Source organism: Chelon labrosus (genome assembly GCF_963514085.1).
Source record: "Chelon labrosus genome assembly, chromosome: 12".
In the NCBI taxonomy this organism is placed as follows: domain Eukaryota; kingdom Metazoa; phylum Chordata; class Actinopteri; order Mugiliformes; family Mugilidae; genus Chelon; species Chelon labrosus.
The window spans coordinates 7,116,578-7,144,405 of record NC_140345.1 but is presented as its reverse complement, the minus strand read 5'-3'; the positions used below and the strand labels follow the sequence as shown (position 1 = coordinate 7,144,405).

Below are 27,828 nucleotides of genomic sequence, written 5' to 3'. Positions count from 1 at the left end.
ATGCAACATTCTTGCACATATGCTACAGCCCATTCATTGTCTGTGCAAAAGGTAAAGCCTTTTGAACGAACTCACTTTCTTTACAGACATGAAAGGGGAAAATGTACACTACTATTACAACTTTTAGAATACCAAGTGACAAATCTTTTGATATTTCTTGTTTTTGCTGCAATTTTTAAAATAACATTCACAGTGTGCAATGCATGCATCAAATTCAGGGTTCAAGCTTGTTGTCATTATCCAGAAATAAGGTATTTGGGCACAGGAAAATAGACAACAACACAGGTTTAGTTCCAAATTTCCCACTTATACAACAGCTGTTGCAACTCTACACTACTGTGACTTGTAACCTTATATGTCAGTGCAATGTGTATCTGAGCATATTCAGCTTGCAGAAAATTTTGTGGTATGTTGTTTTATATTGTATGCCTTCTTTAAATTGCATTTTTTTATAATTTCAAGTGCGAAACCTTTTGATATATATATATATATATATAAATATATATATATTGTCTCTGCTGCAATTCTCAAAATGGCAATCTCAAAGTACTGTATGTGCAAAGACTGTATTTCAAGTTTGTAGTCTTGTTCCAGAGATGCACCCTTCTTCAGCTCAGAAGTTATTTGGGCACAGAAAAAATACACGTTCAGCTAATTTGAAGACAGAATTTATTGTCAAACTCTGAACATTATTTTCACAAACAATCAAATCATCATCATCATCATCATCATCATCATCATCGTCATCATCAAAAAAGATCCCACCACCACAATAAAAAAAATAAACATTATTAGAATCATCTATGTACTGTGTAGCTCAGCCTTAAATGTCCCCATTACACAATAAACCTACAGTATGTGTCCCTCATTGAGTACTGTTGCCTCCCCTTTTAATTATATTCAGATAACAAAAAAAAAAAAAGAAATTTGGCAAATTTGCTGGTGCTGTCCATGTAAAGAGATGAGACGTGGATTCACATCAAGGTGCCAGTAGCATCAATGCCAGCAGGAGGGTGAGGAGAGGTGATGCCACCATGCCAGGAGAGGAGCCAAAAATACTACAGCAGGAAGAAAGTAATAGATTAGTACAATTATACACAGAGGACATTTCATCAGTAAAATGAGCTCTGTAAAAGGTCCTGTTTACACCCAACTATGATGCCTGCTGTGTTTCATAGGGAGCCGTTTTATTTTGCTGCTAACTGTCTAATCAATGAACATCGACTGTAGCCTAGTAAATGAGGATCTTTCAACATTTTCACAACTGACAACAGCAACCAGTCTCTGCAAATGGAATACCTTTTGTCATCCGTTGTTTCAGGAGGGAGCGTAGTCGTGGTTGAGGGCCTGTAAAAGTCATAGCATTATTTGACGGATATATTAAAAGCAGTTTTACTGATGGATTTACCAGCCATGACAGCATCAAATAAAAAATTTTAAGTCATAGTGTTCCTGTGTTCCTGAGGACATGTAGTACATGAATTCTGCAAATTATCCTTTAATATTTCTATGTGAGCAAGAAGTAATGTCTCTTGACATCTGTTGTTCTAGGAGTTGATGGGATGGTGGTCGGGATCCTGTAAAAATCATAGGATTATTCGACACAAAGTTTAAGTAATGGATTTCCTAGTCTCAGCAGCATCAAATAAAACTTTAGAGGTCGTAATGCTTCACAGACCAGAAGCCACACAGGAATCCCTGTGACATTATGTTGTGTCAGCAAAGTGGAATACCTTTTGTCATCTGTTGTTTTAGGAGGGAGCGTAGTCGTGGTTGAGGGCCTGTAAAAGTCATGGCATTATTTGACAGAAATATTAAAAGTAGTTTTACTGATGGATTTACCAGCCATAAAAGCATCAAATAAAAAATTTTAAGTCATAGTGTTCCTGTGTTCCTGACCCACATGTCACATGTTAAAAGTAGAAAAGATAAGATAAGATTGATTTATTTATTTATCACGTGCACAGTTATACATAGTACAATGCACAGTGAAATGTATTTTTGCAGAAGTCACACAGGAATCCCTATAACATTATTTTCCCAACCTAAAAGGCACACAAAATTATGTATCTTTTTTTAATGGTTTGATTTAAAATGACATTATTTAGAGACATAATGTCTTACCATAAACATGGGCCAGCATCCTGAGCTACGGGAGGATTTGTAACCTTCACAGATGGGATCTGAGGACATGGAAGAGCACTTCCACTTACGAGAGGAGTGAGGTCTATCAGAAAAAGAATGGATCAGTAATGTTGTTGAACATAGTTTCCACTCTGGTGTAAAGGGATGTAAATTTAACAATGAAACCAATGGTCCTACCTTGGAAACTGGAAACAAAAATGGCACTCCCTCCCTTGAGGAACTCTTTGGACTGCATTTCTTCCAAAAATGCCAGATTGTTCCAGCCAATCAGAAATCCAGCAAAGAATGTCTCACCATACTCATCTGTAACTTCAGTTCCAATTTTACGAGGGTTGTCCCAATAATAGATACCTGTTTACAGAAAGCATGTACTATTTAACATAAAGGTATTTAGCAAGTGGAGTTCCTGATTTTTTTTCTAGTCTAATAATGTTACCATTGCCATCATTCCAGTTTGGGTCAGTGGTGAGAGTCCTTTGCTTTGACATCTGCAGCTGTATGTTGGGGTTCTGATCCAGCATTTTGAAAGTCACCTGCCTATATGGGCAAGGCCACTCCAGCTGGTCATCATAGTCACCAGACACGAGTTCCACATAAATCCCAAGTGAATACCCATAAAGCCTTATTGCTATCCTGTAAGCATAGCCCTCCCTGGAGTACTGCCGTCGGCTGTATTTAATGGCTGCATATTCAGTTGTGTTCAGGACGTTCTCAAACTCATCCATCTGCATGGTTAGATGTGGACACTCGGTCTCAGAAAGATTGATGTCATCGATTGAGAAGCCGCCTGCAGAGTTCCCTGGTCCTTTACGGACCTCAAACTCCACCTGGAAGTGCTTGGTGGCATTCAGAGGAACATGCTGGAGCTGCCAGTGAGATGTTGGTGGACCTGGAAGGAAGATCTGTGGAATGAGTGTGTTGTGCTACTTCAGTATTATTAGGTGGACTATATCTTAAATACATTTTGTGACAAATGCAGTTCATCAGTGTTTAACACAATTTAGAGCAAATGATACAGAATATTCATCCAGTGTGACATTACCGGTGATCTGTGCCACGAGGCGGACGGTTCCTGTGGAGTCCTGTTCATCTTGAAACTCTCTCATCCAGATGTTGAGTTCGTCTAACTGGTTCCCACTGTGGTAATAGTAGAACTGGAGACACTGATTAGGACAGTCCCTGTTGAGACTCATCCTCTGGGTCTTCAGCCAGGCTGAGTCTCCCTCCTGACCTGATTCTGTGCTAGCATGCATGAAGTGACCTGAATCTTGACCTAGAACCAAGTTGACCAAACAGATATTATGATGGGCCTTCAAATTCCATATCTTCATCAAAGTAATATAATTTACATTGCTAAACATTGTGTAAAGCTATTTGTATCACTCCAAACTGTTGTGTTTCATTTTAAATAAATCTTAAAATTGAGATTTGCATTTTATTCATTTTAGTTAATTTAGTTTAACAGTTTGCATTACTTTCTTTGGGAAGGGGTTCATTTTTATGGTTTTATTAGATCTTATTTGGACGAAAACAACAGATGAGGGGAAGAAATGAAGAATGACATCATTTGTTTTTGCATTAACCATTACTTTAACAAACAAATGCAAAATTGTAATATCGATATCTTACCTTGATCACTATTTCCACTGGGTAGATTAGTGTGACCAGAGGTGGGACCCCCACTAACACGTTGTACTCTTTCCCAGCCACTACCAGTCTGTGAACAGCGGCTCATGTGACACATAGTCTCGTCAGAAAAGCCACAGTACATCTTAAAGGCAATGGATGAATCTGTAAAGGTCAAAGGACAACGCAGGATTTAGGTTAAGTAATGAGCTGGGGAAATCAAATTTAAATGTTCTCAGTTTCAAAGATAAACCAGTCACCACAACACAAGCACAGGTTGTATCTATACTAATGTATTTGAATGTTATTATTGTACAGTTTTGTTAGTCTTGTCTTTGTTTTTTCCTACTGCACAAATTGCAACTATTTAAACTTATACAGGCACTTTCTAAGAACTGTGAACTGTTAATCATTTTGATGTGAGTTGAGAATTGTGTCATAGGCGGTTTATGCTTCTGTGACAATTTGACGCCATAGCTACAGTGTCAGCCCAGACCCTACGCAGACCCTAAGGCCGTACCCTGACATGCAAACCCCCAGAAATGTAACTGTGTATCGTGGCAACGCAGAGCGCAAGAGCTGTGGAGAAGGTCATAGGTCATAGCATTAGTATTTCCGACTGCTTCTCCACCTAAGTAATTCTCGAATTGACTGTTTTGGATCAATAAACAGGGAACACATTGAGGAGGGTTAATAGGTGGTTTATACTTCTGCACTAAGTTGATGCAGAGGTTATGACGAAAACGCAGACACCTACGCAGAGCCTAGAGCCATAGCTGACGTGCACCTCCTCAGAAATGTAACTACGAGCCTCAGCGACGCAGAGCGCAAGCTGTGATTGGGCCACTTGCTGGTAGCGTGTTTCCGCTTTAGTATTTGCGGGTGGTTCTCCACCTCCGCAATTTTTGAATTGATTGTTGTGGATCAATAAATAATCGGTAAGGTTAACTGAGGAGGTTCAGAGATACAAATACTCGTCTTCAGCAAAATTTCGGTGTAGGTTTCAGTCACCATTATTGAAAGTGAAGCAGGAAGTAGAAACAAAAATTAACCTGACTGTCAAAAAAGACACAGCCGATTGGGTGGTGTTTTTACAGAGCGAGCCAGACTGACGAGCGACAAGTATAAATGGTTCGCACCGGCGTTCGCTACATGCGTAAGTTACAGCGCCTAGTCCCCCAGAGCTAAACCACACTTTGGTTTACATTAGGCCTAGGTTTGTATGAGTTGATTGACATAATGTCTCACTATTAGTTTCATACTTGTTGCTTGTGACATTCAAACACGTTAACGCTAGTGTGGTCAAACGAAACTGACTGATCACTACCACTCCCATGATGTACTCACCTCCCTTTCGTAAAGGTTCTATGTTTTGTGGCTTTAAATTTGTGTTTGTTGATCCCACAGCGGGGGTTAGTCATCCATCAGCTGCTCAGCTGCTAGAGCATCTCAAAGGACTGGTCCGCTTAATGTCAAAAAGCTCAAGCTAGTGTGATTTTGCCAATGTGAAACTAAATGAATTTTTCTTATTAGATACATGATGGCTTGTAACTTTCAGTGACTTTGCAATTTAAAGTAGTAGTAACAATGGTCAGGTCTGAAGGTGAAGAATCTGAAACTCTGGGGCAAATGGTTTTGTCAACCAACCATATATCTTCAGCATGTGATGCTGTGTTGGCAATGTGCCTACCAGCAGTAAGTGTTGGCTTATTTTAACCATGACTGTTTTCTTTCCCTAAGCCTAAAACATCAGATTTAATTTGATCTGTTTCAAACCTAATATTGTCATTTGCAACAATTTAGTTTTGACAAACAACACTGTCATATAAATCAGGGGGACAGATCAGAAATGGACTCTGGATAATTTGGAAGCTGATGACATATTTAGATCCTGATACCTTTGTCTAAAATATCTGTAAAGTAACTGGAGGATCCTGGGATTTTTTTTCTTTTGATAATTCACAATGATATCAATAACTGAAACAATCAATACCAAATCATTCTTAAAACTTGGTGTTGGTCATCGTAATGTTCAAGGACTTACTGCATTTGTAGAGTAGGTTCAGCTCCATTACATCTTCAGGACTCATTTCCAGTCTTTGACCAATCACATCCTGAAACTTTGGGTCTTTGGTGATAATTGTTGATCTGTTGCCATTGGAGAAATCATTTTTGCCATAGTGCATCACTGACAGGTAGTCATATGGGACTCCCTGGGTGGTGCTCTGTTCACTGCTAACTTTGAAAAAATTATTCTCATAACCTAGAGGATACATCGGATAAAGACAGTCATTGAAAAAACTTTAAAGTTGAAACATATTAAACATATTCTACAATATCACCTTTGACATAATTTAATGAATTGATTGATTAATTTGTAAACACTTGGTGGTTGATAGATTTATGTACTCCATACACCTTGACACAATTTGAACACGACCAGTACTCTTTAATTAATGAACATTAACATTATGATGAAATATTAATCAAACCTTGTCTGATGTTTTCAAATGCAATCGTCACATAATCATCTCTGTCGTATCTGGATTGTTCATGGTAGAAGCCGAGGGCATGGAGAAACTCATGTTCAGCAGTGGCTAAGCTATCACAATAGGTCCCGATAGAAAGGACCTGTCCATTGGCAGCAACTCGCCCAACATATGAAAAGCATCTGAATGGAAAAAGTGCACAAAAAATGGTACCAAAGGGTGTCATGTTCTTTGTGTTTTGTGCGACTAAAAGTCTAAAACAAAAAAAGGGTAAAACCAAACAAACAAAAAAAACCAATAACCATCATCATCATAATCATCATCATCACACACATGTACATACCCATCTAGCTTTTGGACAGAAATGTAATATTTCTCAGAGTCCCTTGGTTTGAAATCAATGCATGATTTCAGCCTGAACTGGTCAAAGGCTCTCATGATGACTCCTTTAGCATTCATCTCTTCCATTGTTCAAGAGAATTGTGTTGCGGAGGTAAAAAAATAAAAAAAGAAACATTAGGTAAGGTTTATTGAATTCTCAATTTAAAATCATATACATTTCAGTAACCTTCCGAAGCAGCCACCTGAAGACCATGAGACAAAGGCGTGCTTGCAATATGTACACATTGTTAGTATGTAAGAACATTTACCAAGGTCTTTGTCCAGGACATATGGAACTGGGGATGTCCACAGTATGTCATCACCAATAATGGCACTATTTTGCGTGTTTGGAGCCTAAGATACATTAAGCATGCATTAAGTAACATGAACAATATAAGCATACTAGATGCATGTTTCTTTTTATTTTATTTTTTTATAATTTTACTAAAATCTCACCTCCAGAATATCATCTATAACTTTACCCATGTTTACTTCTGTAAGGTCCTTGTCTTCACCAATCTCTACACAATCAATTTTAGAAAATAACATTAATTCAGTAAATAATAGTTTAATTAAATTGATTTTATTAAATTAGGAGAACAAATAATATACTTACCCACTGTCATTGGTCCATTCTGTAAACACAGGGAGTTTTATCCGTCAACTTATTGTGTAAAATGTTAAATAAGGAACAAACTATTGCTCATGATTCAGTGTTATTTCTAGTGGTTCAACATAGAGTACAGTGCAAATTTCTGTCAGAATAAATGCAGCATTTATTCAATAAATGAATCAGTTTCTTGTAACTGCATTTGGATAAAGTTATCTTCATTTTCTCTGCTTAAAAAGGAGATAGCATTTCATCAAATAATAATCCAACAAGAAAAACCCTTACTGGGATCATGGAGGTTGCTGCCACGTTCACCGTGAGGAAAAAGTAGACTTTCATCCACATGTTGTGCTGTGTCTTGGACTAAAGAATGTAAATATAAATGCAATCAAGCTATGTTACGTAAAACATTTTTCTTTAAATTCAATGTTGATTTACATTTAATTTGTCCAACAAAAATCTCACCTCTCTTTATCTTCTGCTACCCTGGTTGTTAGTTTCTCTGCTGCACATGAGAAGCTTAGTCTGTAAGAGGAAACTTTATACTATGCAAAACATAAGAAAACAGGTTTTTACACATTTCAGTTGTCAGCGTTATATCAAGTATGTGACATGCTGTTTTGGTTGCAAGACTGACAGTTTGTCACGGCACTATGTTGGAACGTCTGATTAGATGGATGTAAACGTGGTCATTGATCCAGCTAGGAATTCTGCCTGTGGTGACTGCACATTTAAATTTCTTCTCTAATTTTACAATAATTAAAGATAAACTACAGGGGTAATAACTTTCTTTTATTTATTTAGTTTCTTCTTTATTTTTGTGGAACACACACTCAGACTCAGACAGGTGTCATCACCCTGTCAGAATTTAAGGGAACCTTGTGAAAATGCAAATCATAGTTTGTCTGACCTGGTTTTTGGTACTTACATATGAGTCCCTTTTTGTGTTTAGAAATGCTGCTAATCTTTAGGAATGTCAGTTGTCAGTCTTTACTCCACTTTGGTTTTAACTGAAGAAGAAATATTGAAACAACAACTGGTACAAATGCAGCAGCATCTTTTTTTCTTAAGTTCATGACTTTATGTCTTGTGGCTTAGAGGCTGTTTTACTGAACAGTGTTTTAATGGGTTCAGGCATTAAATATGGAGGGAAATCTATTTTTGTAAAATGATTAATTTAAACTTGGTAGGTCTAGAGGAGAAGCACAGCTATACTTCTCCTCTAGACCTACCAAGAACTGAACATGTCATTGTCTGATAACTACTTCATTGTTATCAGACCTTCAGTGCCCCAAGCAAAATGCAAGATGTGAAGATGAAAATAAAAAGAACTCCAAAAATGAGGACATTTCTGCTTCCTGTCAGTGTAACTAGTATACCTCTGGTGTGACATTTGTTTTTGCCTTCATGGACACAGTCCCCTCAAAGAGATGATCTAGTTCTGTGACAGCCTTTCTGGTAAGTAACTCAGTATTCTGTTCACATATAAGAATGCAAGGTGTGGTGGGTAATAATGACAAGTGTATGTCAGCCCACTGGAGCTATTGAAACAGAAGTTGCAGTCAGTTGTCTTAGTACAACTGACTGCAAATGACAAGTTCAAGACATGTTGGTTATATATTTATGTTAAGGATAAAATTTTCATCAAGATTCTGACTAACTCATCAATGGGATCTCATTGCTAAAAGGTATCCCTTAGTTGGGTGTTTTTTGTTTTTGATGAAAAAGCCAAGCCTTGCAAAACACTGCAAAAACCATGTTGGAAAATGTATTATGGCATGGTAAAACCAAGGTGGAAAGCGAATGTAAAAGGAAATATTTGTAGCAAAAACAACAGCAAAAAGAGCACCATGCCCTGCTGAAAGATGATCACAGCATCCTAATTTTGAGCTGCCTTTTTTTCAGCTGGAACTGGGGCCTTAGCAAATGTCGAGGGACTTGTGAAAAGCTCCAGTCACTTTTGGAGCAGAACATGCTGCTGTTTGCTAGAAATCAGAAAATGGAGAAAACCATTCGGCATGACAGTTGATCAAGGGCACACATCCAAATCAACAACAACAAAAAAAGTTTCAGTGGAAAAAAAAAGTTAATGTTTTGGAATGGCCAAGCTCGAGACTGAATCCTATTGAAAATTTGTGGGGAAACCTGTCGAGAGCTGGACACAAGGAGAGTTGGAAATGTGCTAAGATGATGCCAAGACTCTTCTCCAAACGGACTGAATGCTGGAATAAAAATCAAAGGGCGCTTCAACTAGTTCTGTTGTGTACATACTTGTGCAGTTAAATTCTTTTTTTAAATTTGTTTTTCTGTGAACTTTGTCGTACTTTTTTTCAGTGGCACTGCATAGGTTGCAAAAATCCATACATTGTAAAAGATGGACAGTTGACATTTTCAACATAAACAACAGGGGACTTGTGGCTATGCTAAAACAGACTCAAGAACAAATGATATGTTGTACTTACAGTTTTATTAATGTAAAAGTAAATCAGTTAAAACAATCCAATTCAATTCAATTTTAATTATATAGCGTCAATAACAATACAAATTGTCTCAAGATGCTTTACAAAACCTGGCCTGAAACCCCCAGAGCAAACATGAAGGTGACGGTGAAGAAACCGTGAGCAGAAACCAGCTCGTGTGGAGGGACCCATCTGCTTTATCCCAGCCAGATAGAGAGAAAAAAAGAGAGGAGAGGGATCTGTCATAGATACATACATCCGACTAAAGCATACATGTAGAACCTAATCGTGTTCATAAAAAGTGGGATGTTCTGTAAGATTTGTACAAAATACAAGCACTGATGCCTCATAGCAAGAAGGTTCCGGGTTCGAATCCATGGGGCCGACTGGGCCTTTCTGTGTGGAGTTTGCATGTTCTCCATGTGTCTGCGTGGGTTCTCTCCGGGTACTCCAGCTTCCTCCCAACGTCCAAAGACATGCTAGTTAGGTTCATTGGTGATTCTAAATTGGCCGTAGGTGTGAGTGTGAGTGTGAATGGTTGTCCGTCTCTCTGTGTTAGCTCTGCTATAGACTGGCCACATGTCCAGGGTGTACTCTCGTCCGATGACAGCTGGGATAGGCTCCAGCAGACCCCGCGACCCTTCACAGGACAAGCGGTTACAGAAGATGAATGAATGAATAAAGCAGGTGATTTAGTTATAGTATAGGCAGTATATACAGTACATTCACCAGCCTTGCAAAGATCACATCGTGTACACCCTTCTAGACATCTTCGTTTTATAGTTTTATGGGTCTTGACAAGTTTTTCTTGATTATCCAAGGAGTAAAACTCTGTCGATCAACGAGAAATGAACCATTATTTTTATCTACCACAAGTACCATTATATGCTGTATATGCCATACTGTGCTACGATACATTATGTAAGTTTTGAGCAAGCAGAAAATGCATGTCTACAAATTGTTGTGGCATCTTGATAATGAAAATAATGAGATTCAGCTGAACACCACTACTGTATGTGCTGAGGATTCTCAGTAGATACAGGAGCTGCCAGACAAAGGGTAATACAGGCTTTTTCACATTGTTTGGAACACAGCCTCCTGCGCTATTTTAAACTTTTCAACATACTCATTTGTGCTTCTTTGTTTGGCTTAGACAGTCCATTTGTCATCTGTCTGGACACTTGTGACTTAAAAATGATGCTGTTCAACTCTGACTGTGAGTTGACAGACGTGACCTTTACTGGTGATGAATAAACTTTACTGTGACTCAGCCATACACTTTGAGGCAGATTGAACTTGTGCTTCATCAAGCATTGTTCCAACTTGAAGCTGAAATTTGCACTATATTGTTTGGCAAAATCAAATCCAAAGACATCTGATTTTAGACTAACAAAAAAATTGTTCCATTTGATGTAACAAAGTTGCAGTCATAACAGCATTTGTTTCGTGTAGGATCAGCACACTTCCAGATACGTATATGATATATTTAATCTATATTCCTTTATAAGCTATGTCTTTTTTTTAACGCCATAACATCTGCAATCAAAGTTAATGAGCAAAAAGCAGCTGTCTCCTTTCACGACTCTCAGTTGGTGTCATAGTTGAGATGCCCCACCTTCCTCAGGTTACCTGGAAACAAAACATATGATTTTTTACTAGCAACCAGACTAACAGTACTTTTCTTAAGACATGTTTAATATTTTTTTTTTTTTTTGTATATCTGTATGATATCTGTGCTGCTAGTTCACCTCCTGTACAAGTATACATGTAATCTGAGCAGAGGTACAGCAGGAGCTGGAGCACTCAATCCTGTCTGGTTATGAGCTGTGTGCTACGTAAAAAGCTAATGAAAGCTGGTGAAAAAAACTGAAAGATTTCAAAAAGGTTAGTGCCACTGACTGGAAACCCTCCAGGTGAGTTTTCTCCTTCTTGTCTGAACCTCAAACTCATCCTTATGGCGTTCAGGGGAATGTGATAATAAAATCAGCACCTTTGTATAAATAAAGCCACTGAATGTGCCTTCTTTTTTGACACTAGGTTTGACTGTGGTGTCACAATGTTCAAAGGGCTTTGTTTTAAGAAAACAGCTATTTACAATGTCTTGTGTGTATCAGTGAAATTAAACAGACTGAGATAAATGTCCACTCCACCTGTGATCTGTTAAGTTAGATAGATGGTTCGTTAGCTGATCCAGATGTTGAGTTGATCTCTGTCACTCCCACTGTGAAAACTAACTTTGCGCATAAATTGGATTGGAGAACCGCGGATATCCTAACTGTTGTTCACACAGTTTAAAGTACGTCTATGGAAACACCCTTTGTGTTTTCCATCGTTTTTTTGTTTTTTTTTTTGCAGTACAAAGGGACATATTACACATGTTCTAATCTTCAAAGCTACCTGATGCCATGAAGGTGATTCGGAAAAACGGGTCCACGTTGCAAAAATATATGCTGGCTATATAACATTGTATGATTAGGTGCCTTGTTCGCCTCTCATGGAATCTCTCCTTTGGTTGTGAATAAACATTTAAATGATACCTCGGTCAAGATTATGTTCTTTTTGTGACAAACATGGTTACGTTCACATAGAAAGGTATGCATGTCAAGGTGTCCTGGTAATGATCAGGATGTGAAGTGTGAATTTGTGTTCTTTTTGATGGCAGTCAAACACTTTATGGTTCAACTTCAATACGTTAGTTAGTCCACAGTTAGTCATAATGAGCTGAATAAAAAATTAAAAAAAACCCCAGTTATTTATGAAACTAATTACAAGAATCATTTCAGACCAGATGTTGGCTGATTTGTTGTTTCAAGTCATTAGCAGCGAAATTTTAATTACAGCTCTCTTAGTCTACTTTACATCACCTCCAGTAACTCCTACACATGAATGGGCCGTGGACATATGAGACAAATTAGAGACAAATTAAGTGTCATTTGATAATGTTCCAATTATCACTGGCAAGGTAATAGCGGAAGGGAGGTGAGAGATATGTTTGGAAGAAAACAATCATACATTTCATGTTACAAAAAAATGAAAACGAGGTCTGAAATAAAAGTGCAGAGATTAAAGGTGGCCTTGTTAGAAATGCATCAGAAAAGTTATTGCAATACGTAATGGAGGAGGAAGGGAAAGAGTAGTTAAACAAGCATAACAGCTACTAATAGCAGAAAGTCACGACAAAGGACTCTTACCTGGTAATCATCCTGTCAAGTATGTCACATAAGAGTGCCAGAAGGATATGAACAATGACCTATGTGTACATCAAGAACACTGCTTTGTGTCTGCATTCAGGTACTATACACACAAATATGTGCCCACATTCGCCTGTTATATAAGTTACAGCGCATAACCTGATCACCAGACACAACACTTAGACGCTGAACAACTGAACAATGTAAACACCCCACTGACCAGGGGGCCTTCAACCAAACATTTTCTGCAGCTGCAGTATGACAGAGAAGAGGTTTGAGCTTTACATACTGCTTACCTTCCACCACTTCTATTGTTAAATCGTAATAAAAAAATGAAAAATAAAGAATGAACGTTTCATTTAACACACCGTGGATGCTAAAGCAGTTACCTACCTTGTCTGTTGAAAGGCTCCATCTCTGTTCTGATGGCCTGGCAGAGGAAGATGTTGCTGTGTGTGCGGGCCCGGATGCTGCAGGATCTTCTGCCTGATACCTACCTGAGAAAGGGAATGGGAAGGTGTGAGAGGGTCTGCCTAAGCATGGAGGCTTTCCTGATGCACCCAGCCTAAATGCCTATATTGTGTGGCCCTGCCCTCCGATGTGACCCAAAGGAACATAGTGGCAGAATGAGTTCTGTCTCAAATAACATGTTAAAAATCTCATCTGAAACATTAACCTCTCACACAATAATGTGATTGTAAACCAGGCTGATTTGGTTTAAGGAAAGATCATGATTTATGTTAAAACAACTACTGTGTTGAAATGTGAGGCCTTTGAAATGAGTGCATTTATTCACTCTAGCTTTGTGGCCCTTTAACATCACACGACTTTCTTTTTCGCTCCCATCATAGCCAGGCCTTTGAATCACTTTAACATAAGCTGAAAACACTGCAGTGGATCACATTGAGCGTCATGCACCAGCAACCTACAGGGTCATATTGTCTGAGAGGACAGTTTTTTTTGTTGTTGTCACAGCATGAGAGAAATAACGATCCGTAACAGTAAAAGCATTTCAGTTTACCTTTTTCTTTCAAATGACATTAGTGTAATGCGCTGAGTAATACTGAAAGAATAAACACAACATGAAGAAGAGAACATTCGGTTGATGGCAAACATTTAACTGCAAATCAATTCCAGTCACATGACCTGTTGAACAAACAGATCTACTTAACCTCCACATGCATATTTATTCTACATTTCATAAAACTATCATAAAACTTTATATGTCAATATAAACGAAAGCTCTGTCACACTTTCACCACTGGGTGGCAGTGTAGCCTCTTCCACTGGCCTAAACTAAGAACACCATTGCGTTTACATTGTCACATAAACCGGAGGGATGAACCCCCAATCCTGCAGTCAGTTGGTTCAGTATTCGGATGATTTACTCAAATAAAAGTATTAATATCACAGTGTAATATATTTTGTCACAAGTAAGTCTCAAAATGTTATGTAAAGTGCAAGAAACTAGTAAAACCGATATGCCAGAAGTGTTATTATTGCAATGTTGGATCATTAAATTAATTCATTAACATCAGGGGTTGCGTTAACCAAATATTTTCCGTCATTGACCGTTTTTTGTTTTTTTTAAACAGTGACGGAAAAATCCGAAGGCCATCTGTCATTTTAACAGATTGCAATTCACACCCCTGACCACTTGGAGGCGAGTGAGCATATTAATTGGCTCTTGACTCTCTTGATGCATGACCTCGTTGGCTTCACTCAGACAAAAAGTCATGGCAGTTGAGTAGTAGTGCAAAACCCGGATCATTCGAGGGATTCGGATCATTCTGAGTCACTCACTGAAATGAGAAGCGAGTCACTTATGAGTCGCTTGACCCGAAAGAAAGTGTTTCCACTACATTCACTCCAGACATAATAAAGCATAGTAAACACCTAAGAACGGATTAGTACAGTTACCTGTTATTGCCATTTATCAGTTCATTGTGATCATATAAACGTGGCCACTGAAAATCATATCAAGTAGCTTACATAAGCCTAAACCTAAAGCTCAAAATCAGGCTGTGCAAAAAAATTAATGTGGACAGGGTAACCACTACGAAAGAATATTTTATTTTCTTATGGTCTAAAATGTATGTGGAGTGGATGCAGAGTAGGCTATTAATTCACTCGCAACAGCTCCAAGCTTATACAACAGTAGTCAACAACAGGAAGAACTCAAAAGTGAAGCCACGAGCTGCCCGCAAGCAGGAATCCGGTTATGAGTTACGGTTAAGGTTATGGTTAGCAGTCAGTTAGTTTTGGTTGAATTCTCTAGCGGTCATGAGTTAGGTGCGCGTTACTCTGCCGAGTGAGATTCGGTATTATAACGTTACTTACAGTCTGGAAGAAAACAGACATTCGTGTCTGTGATTAAGGATCTGAATTTTAAAATATGACCCTTTTTTTTTCGTCTTTAGGCGTAGGCGGCAACACATTAAGAGCATTTGTATTTTCTCTGTGATGAGAATAGTGCTTCACTCGGCCACTCACTCGGCAGAGAACATTAATTAAAAATGAATGAAAATTAAATGCTATTGAATATGACATTATTATCATTTAAAAAAAATAGTGACGGGTAAAAATTGATTATGATGGGATTTTTATGACCCTGTCAGTCAAAATGACAGACAACAAAAAAGTCTAACGCAACCACTTATTATACAGTAAGTGCAACTTTCAGGCTTCAGTTGGTTAAGATAAAGCAGATTTTTTTACTTAATGCATCTGAGAAGCCTCAATAAAAAAAAATTTAACTGAAAGCCACTGTTTTTAAATGTAATGTACATGTAAATAGAATAGTATTTCTCTCTGACATGTCAGAAATTACGTGGGAAAAAAAGAATTCAAAGTACCAGTATTTTAAAATCTGTCTTTACACTTTACTCCCAACCAGTACAACCTTGTACAATATCACCAAAATGTTAAATGATTCAAGATTCTTGCACAGGCACACATGATTCCATTTAGTTGCACTTTGACACTATTATTTGACTTTAAAACACTCAAATGTTAAAACACATAAAGTGTAATATTGGAGTGTAATTCAAGTGTGATTGTTGCAGCGCTTTTTGGATCATTGTCATGAAGGAGTATTCTTGCTTTTGTTGAATGTGCCTTATCCCATCAAAATGATGCTCTTGCACCCTCTATCGTCTTTCTGAAGTCTCACAGTCTGGTTTCTGGCTTTACCAATATTGCACAGAGAGTATTAAGTTTAGCAGTGGCCCGTGCCTCGCGAGCTTCTCATTTCTTTTAGGGCTGTGGGATTGTATTGCGGTATACTAACATTTTCACTTCACTCAGTCCATTTCTTTATAACCATCCTGTATGTGAAAGCAGACCATTATGAGATGATATCTGACAACAAGGTGGAATGAACAGCACTGCCAACAGTGATTAGAAGATAGCTGCTGCACGTCATTGGCTCTGGAGCTTATCAGATGTAAGTAGTCTCTAAATCTACATCAAAACAAAACCAAATCTCTGTTTCTCATTACAGGCAAGATGTGTCTTGTTCAAACAAACATGTTCGAGTCAAGTGTCACCCCCCCTCTACTCAGGGGGTCTGTTTCATGGAGTTTGAATGGGGCAGACAGAAGTCTGGCCTTTAATAGACTTAACAGTGCCTTTTGGCCATTTTGACTGATAAAGCAGTGTCAATTGTCCTTTTTAGTGCCCACACAAATGCTAATTAGGTATAAAAAAGGCAGGCTGGAGTATGAAAACGTGTGATCGGATTTGCATTTTCAAAGCCTGACAGAGCTCTTGCAGTAGCTTGTGTCTCACTGAAAAGCACTTCTTTAAAGAAACTACATAAAAGACAAACTGAAACTTAAAGAGTAACAGTTGAGAAAGAGGTGCATAAAAGAGTTTAGGCATTTGAACGAAATATAATAGTAGAACAATTTTAGTTTTTAATAGAGAACGCTTGTTTCAATGTATTAAGAATGTCTGATATACATCGGCAATAAAGTTTCTGCTGTTTTGAAGTAACCAGGGAACAAATGTGTTTTGTGTGTTGTTTGTGCATGCAAGTGTGTATGTACTATTGTCACTGGACTCTGACCCTCCACGTTGGATGCTGGCACTGTCAATAGGGGCTGGATAAGAAGGATAAGGCTGTGTGCTGTATGTTTACAACAAGAAGGGATTGCACAATTGTTGCTTTAGTATAAAAGAGAAACTTCTGTTCACAACAAGTTATACATAAAAACAATATTTATTGCAACCAGTTGTCAGTGTATAATCTAAAGGGATTAGATCACCTAGACCTCTCCACAACACATTTGTCATCTACGTTTATTACAGTCATTTTTTGACACATGTAAAGTGCAGTTTTATGACAAGAATTGACAAGTACAAGAACAAAGATACCGCCCATCCCGTCCCCCTCCCGTCCCCCTCCCCTTGGAAAAAACAGGAGACAAGCCTGTGACAGGAGCCAGAACATGTTGAAACACGAAAGATGGAGTCTCCTGGGGGAAAAGCAGCACATGTGCATTTAGTAGCTGTGGCTTGTGACCACACAGGAGAAAACTCTCTGTGTTTAAGTATTACTCATCGCTGTGTACTTTCAGAATGGCTTGTAAATATACAGAATGTTCTAAATTGTTGTTGTTGCCAGAAGACTTTTTTGTGATGAACATCCTCATAGATTATCCATTGTTTAAAGAGAAGAAAAGACTGTCCCAGTTTATGGTTTCCAGATTCATCATTTTATTTTAGATAAATTACAAATTTCAAAACAAGGTCACAGTTTCTAACTTCACAACACACAATAAAAAGTATATACATCTTCGACAAGTGCAATGCTTTGCAATCTTTGCACTTAGCAATAAATATTATGTTGTGAGTGTACAAATAGTTTAATTTGGTTCACAGTACAAGTCAGACATTTAAATTACTGAATGTCATGCTTCAAACAGAGGTAGACCTACAAGGCCAGGATCTTGGTATATGATGTAGCTGGTGTGGAGGTCGACTTAGTTGGCGTTGACAAAGGACTGGTAGAGGGACATGAGTTGGGCTTGGAGGTCCTGGGCGTAGGGGTCAAGCTTTTCCCTCAGGTCCTCGGCGTAGGGGGCCACCATTTGTTTCACCAGACTGGCTCGTTGACTCAACTCCAATTGGACCTTCTCCGTCATTGGAGAAACACTTTTTTGGAAGCGCTTCAGGTGCTGGTCCACCTTCTGCTTCAGGTCATCTGTGTAGGGTCCCAGCTGAGCCTGCAGGTCCTTGACACTCTGCTCAAGACTGGTCTTCAGCTCCTCACTCCTCTGCATCAGGGTGGTCCTCAGGGCCTCGGAGTCCAGGGAGTCTGCATAGGGAGCCAGCTCCTGTTTAAGCTGCTCCACTCTCTGCTGGATCTGGGCCTTCATATCCTCAGTATAGGGCTCCAACTTGTCCCTGACAGAGGTCAGCTCCTGGGTCAGCACATTTTTCAACACATCAGCTTCTGTGGTGATCTTGGTCATCAGGTCCTGTGCTGCAGGGGAAAGCTGCTCTTGCAGGGTCACTGCATATTTGCTGGCCATGTCAGCGCTTTCTGTCAGACGGGCACTAGAAGACAGGCAAAGTGATTATCAGAAGTCAGAGGTTTGTGGCAATCATATGACCGTATGACAGTATGACATCCAACTTACTTAATTTCCTGTCCAATTGGTGACTTTCTGATCATCTGGAGGGTGTCGTCTGCTGTCCGGGTGGCTTTTTCAGCATATTCCCAGAACGCATCCGTCACCACCTCCAGCTGTGGTTTGGGCGCATCAGCATAGAAGAGATTGGCATTGCAGCCTGTAGGATGGAGAAGAACAGTGTGAAAGCAGTGCAGATTTTAAGTCACCCGAGTGATAGCCATTCCGATCAGCTTTCACTTAAAAGTAACAAGAGTGCAACTTACCAGAGAGCACAGCAACAGCTAGCACAACCAACACCTTCATGACTGCAAATTGCTGAAAAACGATAATGATTTAGTTAACAGTCACGCTATTTTAACGTAGTCTAAACACTGATATATATATTTTTTTTTTTATATTACATTTTTATTGGAAAGGCACTCACCTGCTTTAGGGCTTGTCTATCAGTCACGATTTAGTGCGAGTTTGTCAGACTGGTGCTTCCGTGTATATATAGTAAAGTCAGATGACAGTTGTAGTCGAGAGCCCAAAGTCCAGGAGTCCCTGCCATGCTGTCACGGCAGCTCTTTTCCTGTTTCCACTGCTTCTTGTGGCAACTTTCACACAACTTCTGGCCTTTGTAAAGGCCTAATAACAAAACATATTTATTCCACAGTGAATATAGATTTTTTTCTCCTTTGGACCGTTCTGGGAAGCATTTAGGATATAGTAATAAACTATCCACGTACTCCAGTGCTTCCAGCCCCGAAGATAACTCCTGATAACCTTGAAATGCTTACACTAGTGGACTTTGTATTAGGGTCAAGTAATCAGGATAAATTCTATTCTATCTATTAAAGGTTTGCTTTCTTGAATATTAGCTGTCTTTACAATATGCAGCAGAAGTAATTCATGTCAGGACTCAGAAACTGAGTAACTTTTACAGAACCTATTCTTACAGAAGTGCAGTAGTTTTCAGCTGGTTGTCAAATAACATTTACACTGATATGTTAAATTTCCAGCCTTGTTTCAAGATATTAACAAACAACGAGGAAACTTGAGAAGAAAGAGTTACCAATAGTTACTATTTGATTGGCTGAATGGTCAATAAAATGACATTAAATCATTACCAAGAGTGGGAGCAAACCTGTGAAATATTTACAGTGATAATAACCACAACCACATTAACTCTGCATTTGTCTTTTGTATCACAGTGGGCTATATTGTGAAAATTACCCCAATTTTCATCCTATTTTACTCATGTTTACTTAACAGGGTTATGGTGGCAGTGGTGGTGTCGAGGTGACACCTGTGGACATGTCATCACGACTGTTACCATCGGTTTCTCTTCAATACTTTGTTGCTAGTAGCAACTACCACTAGAAAACTCCAGTGGCAGTTCCTGCTACATTTTGTTACAATAAACAATAAACACTGACAAGCAGCGTCATCTGAGAGCCATGTTTGCCACTACATTAGCAGTCTGAGCCTCATGAGATGCTAATGCAGGATTCACGAAAACTTTGCAGAATGGAAAAAAGAATCTACTATATCTACTAAAATCTGGTGTGTTCACAAACTATTTTAAGGTGATTACCTACACTGCCAGCTCTGTATTCTATTGTTTTTAATACTCAGTAATGTGCTACCAAGGGAAACCAGATGCACATGAACTGTGTCAGAAAATACAATTTATATACAATTAATTTACTATAGCTTTATGATTATACTTTTCTTTTTATCACTTTAATAAAAGTAATAATAACTCACATAAATACTTATCGTTACTCTCTAAGTCAACTTAATATTGACAGATAGGTGTTACTGCATTCCTTGTATACATTATGTACTAATTAAACCTTTAACCTTTGCTATACTCTTAATACTACTTGTGTTTTGTTACTCATTTGTAATCTTTATCACTGACTTGGTTCTACAGTGCTATTGTCCCAGTTTCACAAACATTTGGAGAATAAGGGTTATTAATTGCATAAAAAAAGCAGCTTTCATTAGTTGTAAGTCTTATTCAATCTTAAATTCAATTGAACTAATATGACTATAATGCTGATCTGACAACTGAACTATGGCTCGTCTGGTATGAAACAGCAGCAACTTTGTCCTACAGAAGCTGACACTGCCTGAGTCTGCAAACCTTTGGCCAGACAGACAGGACTGCTGAACATTGGCATGACACAGAAACTAGAATTATGAGTTGCCGTGACGTTAGCTGGCAAACTGTCATGAGATAAGAATTAAATTTATACTGCATGCTCAATTAGCACTGGACATCAAAGAAGTTAATGAGATATATTCCCTATGTCTAGGCAGAAAGTTATCTGAGTGATTACAGACAGAGGTGAGGTTCACAGAATGTTAATCTAATGGATTTTGTCCCATTCAAACAGTGACAAATCAAATCAACCAATCAATCATATATTTAGCTTCACACATGAGGTGATAGAACAGTGAAGCAAAAATTGCGCCAAAAACGTGGCTCTAGCAGATAATCAGTGAGATATGACGCTGCATAAATTAGTAATGCACTGACAAAGGATGTTAGTGTACCAGGGTGAGGCAAGGTGACAGCAGGGCACTGGCACTTGGACTTTGGGATCATTACTGAAAGGCTCCCTATATAAACTGCAGCTCCTCAACTCCTGAACACCAGCACTACCTAGTCGACTCGAAGGTACACTTTGAAACTCAGGTAAGATTGAGAAATAAGCGGATATGTCTTCTTTTCTACTGTGTGTTAAATATGCTGTGGTGACTAACTGGTATTTTGTTGTCAAATGATCTAAGAGCCATGAAGGTCCTTGTCGTGCTCGTCTTGGCCATTGTCAGTGGTGAGTATATTGGCAGACTATCTCTACTTGCAAATTTGCTCAAGATTAAGAACCGCATGAGGGAATATGTACTGTATGAATGTAGACATAAATCTCTGCACTGCTCTCAAACTGTTCTTGTCTCCAAACAGGCTGCAATGCCAACCTCTTCTATGCTGATGCACCCAAACCACAGATGGAAGTGGTGAAAGATGCTTTCTGGCAATATGTTGAAAAAGTCACCCAGACAGCAGACGACACCCTCCAGATGATCAAAAAGTCTCAGTTTGGACAGGATGTCAGGTAGGTCATAGAAAGCTTGGAATCATGTGTGATACACATAATTGATATGCAGATTCAACTGTAGGTAAAAACTTGGTAAAAATCTCACTATCATGCTCTTCCTTCCCTGGCAATTTTATCATCAAGTGCCCGTCTGACAGAAAGCACTGACATGGCCACCCAGTATGCAGTCTCCATCCAAGAGCAGCTTCCCCCTGCAGCCCAGGATCTGATCGCCAAAGTCACCACTGAGGCTGATGTGTTGAAAGACCGTGTGACCCAGGAACTCAGCACAGTCAGGGAGAGGCTCGGGCCTTACGCCGATGAAGTCAACGTCCAGATCCAGCAGAGAGTGGAGCTGCTCAAACAGGAGTTGGCCCCCTACACAGACTCCGTGGACACCGAAGCCCTGAGGGCCACCATTGTGCAGAAGACCGAGGAGCTGAAAACCAGCCTGGAGCAGAGTGTGAAAGACATGCAGACTCAGCTGGGCCCCTACACCGATGACCTGAAGCAGAAGGTGGACCAGCACGTCCAGGATTTCAAGGAACGTGTTGCCCCCGTGACCGAGAGGGTCCAGAGTGAGCTCACAGAGAGAGTCCAGCGTGTGAAAGAAATGGCTGCCCCCTACGTTGATGATCTGAGGGAAAAGCTGAACCCATATGCCGACGATCTCGGGGCTCGTCTCACCTCCCTGTATGAGTCCTTTGTCAAGGCTAAATAACTCAACTTTCTCCTCACATTACCCAAAAAGGAACTGCATCCTAAGAAACCCTATTCCCAGAAACATGTCCATGTTGTTATTACAACACAAATCCACCTGTTTGAAAAGTTTTCAATGTAATTAGATATATTTACAGTGTTAAAAAAGTAGATGCATATCAAATACGTATGTGTTGGTGCTGTGACCACACACTGTGTTCTCTTCCTATATTATGGAAAATAAAGTAAAAGCAAAACATAACCTTGTGAGCTTGTTGTGTTATGGTGTCATGGTGAAATTGGTGTTGGTGTAGTTTTTGTCAGACCTTGATAAATGGCAAATAACAGTAAATGTTTTAAGTGTACATGAAAAACGAAAGAAACCAAAAACAACGATTACATGCATCATTACATAAACGCAGTAATGGAAACCAGACACAATGTCCACTATCTCACACCTACACGATTAAACGGTTGGATCACTTCAGTAATCTCACAATTTAATCTCGTTCATCATATCTGTATTACTTCTATTACTTTATTACTTGAAACATCAATGACAATGGCAGTTTTTTTAAACTTGATCCAATGGAACATCATATCATACACACACTCATAAAACATTAGGTAACACAGCCTTGCTTGTTCAGTGTCTCCTTGCAAAAGTTACCCCCCACTCCTTCCCCCGTAAGATTCGGTTGTGGGCATAGGGCATGTTGAGGATTGCCTCTGCAGGTCTGGAAGCTCCAAAACCCTTCCCTTTTTCACCTTGTTTTTTTCAGTTTTCCCTTTTGTGCCTCCATCACATGCTGCCTTACCCAATGGCAAACAACATTCCTCTGTTCTGCCCCCAGCTGTCACAGGCTCTGCACAACTTAACCCTCTGGTTTCCTGTTGTTGCTGAGGACATGCACACGTTTTTAGCTATATTCTGAATCTGTAGCTATACAGATACCGCATCAGCTGTACATTAATTCATTTGGTATAGATCAGTTTACTTGGCTGAAATAAAATAAACTGTCATATCTGTGTATTGCAGTTATTCAGACACCCAGTATTTCAGTTAAGTAAGTTTTGTCATGTTTTACACAATTAAGCATGTCCTAATCAGTATTGCTCAATACCCTGCACGGATCCATTAAGTTTCATCCAAGGATAAAACTGTCAGGAACTTGCAAAGTGCACTTACTGGCTTTCTTGCAGAGACAAACATCCCACTTTCATATTTGTACAATAAATAGGAAGCCAATACAAGGAGATGGTATGATTAGCTTAGCAAGTTAAATCTACCTATAAGCACACCTGAAGCTCACTAATTCACACATTCTATTTGCGTTGTCTGACCCATACCAAAACTTTTGTGCTGTTTGTTGTGTAGTGTGGGTTTTAGAGGCAGCAGTTGATGTACTTTCAAACTGAGCCAAGCTAGACGTTCACCTTTGCCTCCACTCTTTATGCTATGCTAAGCTGGCTTTATATTGTATATAGAGAATTGTATTATCTTGCCTGAGAAGACGAATACTACTTCACTCTTCATATGCAATTAATGCCGATCTAAGGAAACCCAAATGTGAATGATCAGTGTGTACAAGAAGAAGCATGTCGTCCAACCATGTTTCTGAACGACTTCAAACACTTAGTAGACACAAGGCCTAACCGCTTTCACTTGAAAAGATGCATACGCCATCAGCTTACCCTCTCACCTTGAGCGTCATTCACTGAATAATAGCCGTTAGCAGTGTGACTTTAGGTCACTTTTGTTGAAGGGCTGCGAGCATCAGTTCATTGCAGAGAGATGGAGCTACAAATAGCACCTTCCACATATTTGGCCATTCTGCACACATCAGCTGGTTCCACTCTGACCGAAAACTAGATGACTTCCCTTTTATTTGACAGTCTAGAGAAAAGGACACAGAGACAGATTCATTTTCTCTAGCTGGTCATTGAAGTCATTTGTCATGCACCTTAAGGCTTTCACTCATTCATCTTCTGTACCCACTTATTCCTGTTAAGGGTCGCGGGGGTCTGCTGGAGCCTATCCCAGCTACCTTAAGGCTTGTACATACTAAACTAACATTAAAAAAAACAGCAGCAGCAAACACTAACTCTGGCGTTGCCTTTGACGACTAGTATGGTCTGCGCCTGCATGAGGGGAAATAATAGGTGGCACTAGTCTTCACTGTGTGGAATCGGCCAAAAAGCTGCTACGAGGGGTCCTATCAGTGCAACTGGTGCCGCGACACACTGCAATAACTAGGGCCATGGACTATCAACAACCAGTCAGCTTGGTGCGTCTCAGCTATTAGGTCACCTGATGCACCAGTTCAATCCACAGCTGTTAACTGCAGTAACCTTCATGAGTCATCTAAACAGCTGATCGCCTCTTCTGTGGAGTGAGATCATCCCAACCACAAAGAACAACTTCTTAAACACAGATTCCACAGAGCCTCATCCAGCTGGGATTACTTTCGATCAAACCATTTAAAGATCACCTCTCACATACTTCTGACATCAGGCCTGTGTTGTTTTGAAAGAAAACGAGAAGCAGCTACAACTTGGATGGCTTAGCAGATGCTGTATTAGCTCATACTTCATCTGTTTCACTTCCCTGTCCATGAAGCAGGGCATTTGGGATTCGTGTGGTTCGGCGTGCGAACTTCTTGTTACTGTATTTGTTTGGTAAAGGTGATCCAGTTCCTCTGCAATACTCAAGCACAACATATATTTAATGCATTTGTAATCTTCATGCTGGAAATATGTCTCACTAGCTGTTAAAGGAGAACGTTTCATGCTGAAAGAAAATGTGTACCAGTCATTGCGTGACAGTGTTTGAGGAAGAATGGTGGGATTAAATAACTGATCTTGATTTGTTCGTGTGTTTGCACTTGACTGGACTTGTTATCTATTTGAACTTATCTTTCTGAGTGACACTCCTCTTGCAGTGACACATACACACTTCACACTTCTGTCGTGGAATACCAAGGTCAAAGTTTCAACAGAGAAGTGACACCTAAACATACCAAACTACTAGAAATCTTATTTCATCAGCTGTTTAATGACATAATTTTCACATTTTAAAGAGAACAAAGAACATTTCCATTTATAGAAAGATATCTGAACAATGTAGTACAATCCTGAATTAATCACTAAACAGTTGCTTGACCTATTTGAGTTATCACACAGTAATGTTATCAGCTTTGTTCCAGTGTAAATCTGGATTTCTGTGAAAATGGCAGAACAGAGAAATCCGTTGACAACAAAAGAGGCTTAGTCTTAAAGGGTAAAGGTCATCACACACAGATGGAGATGGAATCAAAGAACAACTCCATATCTGGTCATTGTTTGTAGGCTTTAAAAAAACACATTTACTGTATCAATCAATCTACACAACATAAAAGGCACTGAGTGATATATGGCATGCGTCAAGTTTTCCACTTTCACTGTAGGCCCCAACAAGATTCCAGTGATCTTAGATTTAGATAGGCAGCTGGAAAACTCATTTAACAATAAACAGAAAGTGCTCACAAAGTAACAGTTTACCAAATGGCTTCAATTCAATGTTATTGTTTTAATGTCCTGTTATGGGCTTGACGTCATTTGCTTAAAGTTGTGTAAACAACACAGAGATCGGTTGTTGGATGTGGCAATACATTTTAAGCTTTATTGCATCTTGCAAAATTTCCACAGTAAAAAAAAAAAATAATCACAAACTCAGCAACAGCTCCACGACTAGTAGACACAGACATCTGGCTCTGAGAAGAAACCCATGGGAGGATTTCAAAAAACAATAAGCTCTTCCGTTTACTCAAGGCATCAGGAGTGAGGCTTAAAGCTCAAAACTTTAAACTAGAGAATAAATAAAAGCCCTATCACTGTAAGTCAATAAACAGTGATACCATATTGAGCCAGTTTAGGACATTTTATAAAACAGAAATTAAGCAAAACAATGCTATATTCTTCTTAATCTTCTTAAAAAAAGGCAGGAAGGGGTTAAAAATGTAACAATAATAGTAACAAGAAAATCACAGGCATGTCTGACTGTTAAACTGTATATGAATCTGATGGAGCTCCTATTGGAAAACAAGCAGCATGGATTCTGGCTGTGATGCTTTGCCACTAAACTAATATTTACCATTTGACAACTTCGGGTGAATACTTTCTTTCTACATCAGCCTTCCCCTTACATATGCCAGTTTCAAAATCCTGGAAATTTCTTGGCAGTAACTGCAAAAAAACAACAACATAACGTTTTTTCTCTGTAGTTCCTGTTCTTTTCTTCAATGTCCTCACATCCCCAGTATTGTATTACCTGTAAGTCCTCTTTTGAACAGTGCAGGGCCTGGGATTCCCCAAGCCTGAACATGCCCATCTGGTCGTGGCTGACATCTTATTTGTGCTTCAAGCGTCTAATTGCCTAACTTAATGCAACTTCACAGTACAGCAAATGCAGTTTACAGAACTTTTAAGATGGTGAATAGATAGCAAAAAGTGCTTGTGCTACAGTTTAAAGCAGAAGAGTGGGATTGTCATGCAGAGGTAACAGTACGTGTTGGGGATTATGTCTGCCTAAAGTGCATGGGTGGGGTGTCGATGGCTAATGCCGTCAGAGCATTTAGATTGAAATGCATATGTGAAAGGCTATTTTACATCCTGGTGCCAGGAGGATTCACATTCATATGAGACCACTTGATGATAATGGTCAGAGAAAACCATCCAGTGCTGCAGCCACTTTACACAAACCTGCATTTAGCAGTAGTAGAAGAACGATTGTTACTTTTGTAAAAATGTCTGTACTGAAAATAAAACAAGTTAGAAACACTGGTAGAAACTTGCTAAACGGCAAACTCCTTTATTTCAGGAAAATCATTTCTTAATCCAATCTTGGAAACGCTCTGTATGATCATACCGTATGCTAAGGCATTCAGTCATCTGATAAATGTAAAAAGTAAAATACTTGTAACTAAGTACGTTACTATGTTTAAGTGCAGTTTTAATGTTTTTTATTCAGCTTGATACTGAAATGATATTACTGTTTAGTTGATGTAGATGAAGCATATCATTCATTAAAAAATGTTCCCCCATCTACAACATGAAAATGCTCTATATATTAAATGGGGAGTTCCTGCTGTAAACGTATATTGATCATAATTGTTTCAAAACACCGGGAGGAGTGGATTTATTCGAAACAATTCAGATTTGAGCAAGTTACATTACTTTAATTATCTTTTTAAGAATATATTCTACTTTAGAGAGCTGCCTCAAAAGCTTCTCCTGAAAATGTAAAACACACCTACACATCTCACATGGTTCATTACCGCCGAGGGCTTTGCAACTAAAAAAAAAAAAAAAAGAAAGAAAAAAAAGAAAAAAAGATTGAATCATGAAGAGAATCTTTCACCCTGTTGTTGTCGTGACAGCCATGTTGCCCAATCAACCCCTCACACAATGTAAGAACTTCGGCCGCGGTGGTGGCACGTTGCGTGGAGGGGGAACAGGATTC

General features: G+C 39.1%; 3 protein-coding genes across 3 annotated transcripts; 1 reads left to right on the top strand and 2 right to left on the bottom strand.

Annotated features, from left to right (window-relative positions):
• Positions 1-794: 794 nt before the first annotated feature.
• Positions 795-7,596, bottom strand: LOC311497518 (meprin A subunit beta-like; the record flags this gene model as incomplete). Its single annotated transcript, XM_084557835.1, has 15 exons — positions 795-1,058; positions 1,300-1,347; positions 1,734-1,781; positions 2,125-2,227; positions 2,323-2,496; positions 2,582-3,034; positions 3,188-3,418; positions 3,775-3,936; positions 5,816-6,034; positions 6,264-6,442; positions 6,604-6,721; positions 6,911-6,995; positions 7,098-7,162; positions 7,258-7,276; positions 7,537-7,596. The coding sequence occupies 15 exons, from the start codon at positions 7,594-7,596 to the stop codon at positions 980-982; spliced, it is 2,043 nt and encodes a 680-aa protein (XP_084413961.1). The 3' UTR covers positions 795-979.
• Positions 7,597-17,403: 9,807 nt separating this feature from the next.
• On the bottom strand, positions 17,404-19,768 carry LOC311497592 (uncharacterized protein). Its single transcript, XM_084557903.1, has 3 exons — positions 18,804-19,768; positions 18,547-18,697; positions 17,404-18,463 (listed from the first exon to the last, which is right to left on the bottom strand). The coding sequence occupies exons 1-3, from the start codon at positions 18,841-18,843 to the stop codon at positions 17,887-17,889; spliced, it is 768 nt and encodes a 255-aa protein (XP_084414029.1). The 5' UTR covers positions 18,844-19,768; the 3' UTR covers positions 17,404-17,886.
• A 1,053-nt stretch (positions 19,769-20,821) lies between these two features.
• Positions 20,822-22,532, top strand: LOC311497451 (uncharacterized protein). The gene is made up of 3 exons (XM_084557772.1): positions 20,822-21,365; positions 21,497-21,647; positions 21,774-22,532. The coding sequence occupies exons 1-3, from the start codon at positions 21,326-21,328 to the stop codon at positions 22,348-22,350; spliced, it is 768 nt and encodes a 255-aa protein (XP_084413898.1). The 5' UTR covers positions 20,822-21,325; the 3' UTR covers positions 22,351-22,532.
• Positions 22,533-27,828: the final 5,296 nt, after the last annotated feature.

Bases quoted from the DNA above. Each gene is read 5' to 3' on its own strand.
- LOC311497451 (XM_084557772.1), top strand. From the start codon at position 21,326: ATGAAGGTCCTTGTCGTGCTCGTCTTGGCCATTGTCAGTG. The intron at 21,366-21,496 runs GTGAGTATATTG...GTCTCCAAACAG, and splicing joins CGTCTTGGCCATTGTCAGTG to GCTGCAATGCCAACCTCTTC. The intron at 21,648-21,773 runs GTAGGTCATAGA...TTTATCATCAAG, and splicing joins CAGTTTGGACAGGATGTCAG to TGCCCGTCTGACAGAAAGCA.
- LOC311497592 (XM_084557903.1), bottom strand. From the start codon at position 18,843: ATGAAGGTGTTGGTTGTGCTAGCTGTTGCTGTGCTCTCTG. The intron at 18,698-18,803 runs GTAAGTTGCACT...TCCATCCTACAG, and splicing joins AGCTGTTGCTGTGCTCTCTG to GCTGCAATGCCAATCTCTTC. The intron at 18,464-18,546 runs GTAAGTTGGATG...CCTGTCTTCTAG, and splicing joins CCAATTGGACAGGAAATTAA to TGCCCGTCTGACAGAAAGCG.